Source organism: Aythya ferina, assembly GCF_964211825.1.
Source record: "Aythya ferina genome assembly, chromosome: 27".
In the NCBI taxonomy this organism is placed as follows: domain Eukaryota; kingdom Metazoa; phylum Chordata; class Aves; order Anseriformes; family Anatidae; genus Aythya; species Aythya ferina.
Window position 1 is genome coordinate 5,522,743 of NC_140310.1, and position 4,105 is coordinate 5,526,847.

The following is a 4,105-nucleotide window of genomic DNA, read 5'->3' on the forward strand; positions in this document are numbered from 1 at the left end:
TCCAGCCCTAGTTGTGCCTGGAATACGCTGGTCTTGGGAAAGCACAATTCAGAATCACTTCACGATTCTGCCTTTGTGCAGCTGCTGCTGCAAGGGCCATCATCCGAAACGGGGACAGGATGGCAAAGTCCCGGGGCTGGGCACGCTGACGGTAAGTGCTGTCACCTCCTCTGCAACCTGCTCTTTAAAAAAAAAACAAAAACAAAACAAAAAAAAACTTTAAAACCGTACAGCACAATAATCCATTTTTATTGCACGAGTGCAGTATAACAAGTTGCCCTATGCCTTGCTCACAGCAAGTTGTAGCATAACTTCAGGCAGAGCAGAGAATGCATGAGAAGTTTCAGCTTAGTATTGAAGGAAAAAAAAAAGGCAAGGAAGTTGAGATTCGGGCCTGGAAGGGCCAAATCCATGGGCAGCCACAGCAACTTCTGTCCTTCTGGGTACGAGGGCGTGAGGAAGGGGTGCCCTGATGGCCAACACCCCCAGCACTTGGTGCAGTCAGCGACGGCCTCGTCTGCGGGAGGAATCTGAGCCCCCGCTGTTAGTTGGCAGCTGCGGGGCTGAGAGCACGGGGAGCTGTTAATGATGATGGGCTTTTTGCACACAGGATTATTATTTTTTTTCTTTCTGGCTTGCAGCTTAATTTTTTTTCCCACCGTGGGCCTTTCAGCCCTGTTGTTCCACTCGTCTGAAGAATGTGGTAGTTTTATAATGAGCGCTCCCCCCACCCACCCCACAGCCCCGAGACCTATTCAGAGCTGCCAAATTCAGATTACTTGTGACCTAAATGGGATATAAATCCCGTTCCCCAGACAGAAGGAGTTGCTGCAACAAACCACAAACCAGAACTGGAACAGGCAGAATTCCCTGCCAAATCGAACCCCTTCGCAGTTCCACGGAAGGCAGAAGTAGAAGTAACACCGGCAGAAACTCGCTGAGTGCAAACGACTGGAGGGTGCTTAATTTGCAGAAATGGGTGGGAATGGTGAGTGTACGTCTGCTGTGCTTTATGTCAAACGTTAATTGACTTTTGCATATATGGTTCTGGTTCTGGTGGCTGGTTCTGTCTGTGTGTGACTTACTGTAACAGCTTCCTTTTCCCGTTTTTATTCAACTTGTGAAGTTTTCAGACTGCATCTGCTGGGGCTTCCTCTTTTGTGTGTGGTTGCTTGAAGCTTCTGCTCATTTCGGTAGCACACGTGCCCTGTGCCGTGGCTGCCAGTGCTGCAGGCAGTGGGCTGCCTCGCACAAGGACATGCGTGATGCAGGATTTACCCTCCTGCCATCCCAACCCCGTCCCAGCTCTCCCATGGCTCCTGGCCATCCCCTGCAGCTGCAGGGTGGAAGTAAGCCTTTCCTCACTAATGAGGCCAAGCTTGTGTTTGGCAGTTCTGTCCGTTTGCTGTCAGTTAACTGGGGCACAAGTTTACTGATCAGGACTAATGTCGTCACAGGCAGAAATGTGTGCAGCGCCTCCAACGCCACGGGAGCCGAGCTGATTGGCTTTATGGGGACGTTACCAGAGCCTGCAACGGAGCTTGGTGGAGTGACTGTGAAGTGCAAACGGTTGCTGCTGACCCACCGTGGGTTTTAGCAAACATGAGTATCCAACAGCAGTGGGAAGGCAGGCAGCAGCTCACCGTGAGGCTGCTCCATGGCAGAATTTGAGATTTAGATTGACTGCAAGTCCCTTCTGTGCAATCAAACGCTTTTATTTTGCCACTTTGCAGACTTTTAATGTCCACCTCTCAACCAGCTGCTCCTACAGGTCTCACCTCAGCTCCCCTCTCGTTCACGCTCTGCAGCCTGTCCCTGGAGCCAGCGCTTGGCTGCAGCACCAGCGGAATGCCCTTAGCCGTGAAGGGCAGGGGACAGGAGAACCAGGTAACTGTAAAGTAATACATGTACTGCTTTGGGGTAGGCTTCTAGAACGTGGACATGGTAGGGGAAGCCTCATCAGTGGAAGCAAGTGCTTCATTTTGTGATACTGGATTTATTTTTGCTGCAGTGTGGGTTTTCCAGCCTGAAAGGGAAAGTGCCGTTCTCCACAAGGGTTTGGCCTCTCCCAGATCTAACCCAGCTTCACATGAAGCAAGTGCACATGGTCTTGAGCAAGTCAGTTAGAATTGGAGCTCATGACTTTGCCGCAGTCTCTATAACACTGCTTGGTTTCAGCTGTAAAGGTTTGTCAAATCATCACATGCAACCACAGGACGGGGGCCTGCATCTCCATGTGGATGTACCCTACCAGCACCAAAAATAAGTGGAGTCAGCTCTTTCCAGACTTTATTAATTTGACTGCCAGTGTTTGCAAGGTCTGAGTTCTTTAACTTTTACCGGCTGAGGGGGAAAAAAGCCCAGATCATTGTAAACAAGCAAAATATATACTGAACAATTTTGTGACCAAGGTATGTACAGAGGAATTAACAAGAGTAATTGTTCTGCAGATCAAGCTACAGCTTTGTAAATCCACGTTTGTGCAAGGCAGAAAGCCGCACGAGAAGTCTGTTCTGGTGCCACGCAGCACGTGGCAGCGTCCATCTCCAGCCCTGCGGAGACGCTGTGGTTTTCTTTGGGACCAGCTTTGCTCCTCTCAGTACACCGTGCACCAGTTGCTGCCATCGCTGGGCATCAGCCCTCCGGTGATGAGGAGAATCAGATCCACGAACCACCAGATCCCGAGGCCTCCGAGCGTCAGCAGCTTCCCCACGGCGGTCCCCGTGTGGCCCAGGCAGAAGCGATCCACTCCGAAGCAACCCAGGAAAAACGAGTAGAGCAAAGTGGTTATAAAATAGTGTCCGGTGTACCTGCAACCGCCGGCAAGAGGTGGGTCAGAGGGGGAAGGACACGGGGCAGGGGGCTGGCAGAGCCCGGCTGCTGCCCGCTGCCGGCGGCGCGGCTCCCCCCGGCGGGTGCCGGGCTCCCTGCAGCCGGTGCCGGCTCCTACCTGATGCAGGGCTTGCTGCCGCGCAGGAAGCTCCGCGGCTCGGCGCACTCGATGCCATCCAGCGCCCGGCACTGCACCCGCGTGTGGTCCACGTCGCCGTGCGCCTGCCCGCCGAACTGGGAGGAAAGGGGGGGCTCGGGCTCAGCCTCAGCCGGCCCGGAGGCCGCCCCCCCCCACCTTGTCCCCCGTCACGGGCCCGGAGGCCGCGGCTCACCTTGACGCAGCCGTGCCCCAGCTCCTGCTGCGCCGTGGCGTTGCCGCCGTGGTCCACGGGCTCCTCGCACTCCACGAACTCCTCGGGGCTGCGGGGACGGGACGGGGACGTCAGGGGCGGCGGGGAACGGCCTGAGGGGACCCGACCCGGCCTGAGGGGACCTGATCTGAGGGACCCGGCCCGAGGGGACTGTCCCTGCCTGAGGGGACCCGTCCCGGCCTGAGGGGCCCGGCCTGAGGGGACCTGCCCTGAAGGGCCCGTCCCTGCCTGACGAGACCTGGCCTGAGGGACCCGTCCCTGCCCGAGGGGACGCGGCCTGACGGGGCCTGCCCTGAGGGGCCCCTCCCCGCCCCCCCGCCCCGCTCACAGGTAGGTGCAGAGCACGAGCGGCGCCTGCGGGTCGCTGTAGGCCCAGGCGTTGGCGGGCGGGTCCTGCCCGGTGGGGTCGGGCTCGGAGGCGTTGTGCGGGGCGGCGCGGGAGGCCCCGCGCAGCAGCAGGAGGTTGGCGAGGAGCAGCGCGGCCTGGCCGCACAGCAGCGCGTAGCCCAGCGGCCCGCCGCGCCGCCGCGACATGGCGGCGCCCGCTGCTAGGAAACGCCGCCGCCGCCGGGCCGCGCTGCGCAGCCGCGCTGCGGGCAGCCAATGGGAGAGCGCGGAGGGAGGCGGGAATAAGCGCCAGTGGCCAATGGGAGAGCAGAGGGAAGGAGGAGAAGGGAGGAGAGGAGGAAGTGAGCGCCGGATGAGGAGGCGATTGGCTGCTAGCGGGGAGGGGCAGCCAATCGGAAATGAGAGGGGGCGGGATAAGGCGGCCGGGTCCTTTAAAAGGGGGCGCCGCGGGCGGTGCCGCAGGGTGTGGGCCCGTGGGGCCGGTCGCGGTTGGGTTCCGTGGTGCTGCTCTGCCACAGGGTGCTGGGATGCTGCTTCTTGAAAAACACCAAATT

The 4,105-nt window shown here is 58.3% G+C and overlaps 1 protein-coding gene across 1 annotated transcript; it reads right to left on the reverse strand.

The window, feature by feature from the left end:
• Nucleotides 1-2,272: 2,272 nt before the first annotated feature.
• Nucleotides 2,273-3,776, reverse strand: TM2D2 (TM2 domain containing 2). The gene is made up of 4 exons (XM_084499469.1): nucleotides 3,532-3,776; nucleotides 3,165-3,252; nucleotides 2,951-3,066; nucleotides 2,273-2,810 (listed from the first exon to the last, which is right to left on the reverse strand). Exons 1-4 carry the CDS (start codon nucleotides 3,735-3,737, stop codon nucleotides 2,597-2,599), a joined length of 624 nt encoding a protein of 207 aa, XP_084355595.1. The 5' UTR covers nucleotides 3,738-3,776; the 3' UTR covers nucleotides 2,273-2,596.
• Nucleotides 3,777-4,105: the final 329 nt, after the last annotated feature.

What these genes read in the sequence shown, in the direction of transcription:
- TM2D2 (XM_084499469.1), bottom strand. Translation starts at nt 3,737, where the DNA reads ATGTCGCGGCGGCGCGGCGGGCCGCTGGGCTACGCGCTGCTGTGCGGC. An exon ending in CTCGTGCTCTGCACCTACCT is followed by an intron (nt 3,253 to 3,531) that starts GTGAGCGGGGCG and finishes CCGTCCCCGCAG; the next exon opens with CCCCGAGGAGTTCGTGGAGT. An exon ending in GGCAGCAAGCCCTGCATCAG is followed by an intron (nt 2,811 to 2,950) that starts GTAGGAGCCGGC and finishes CGGCGGTTGCAG; the next exon opens with GTACACCGGACACTATTTTA.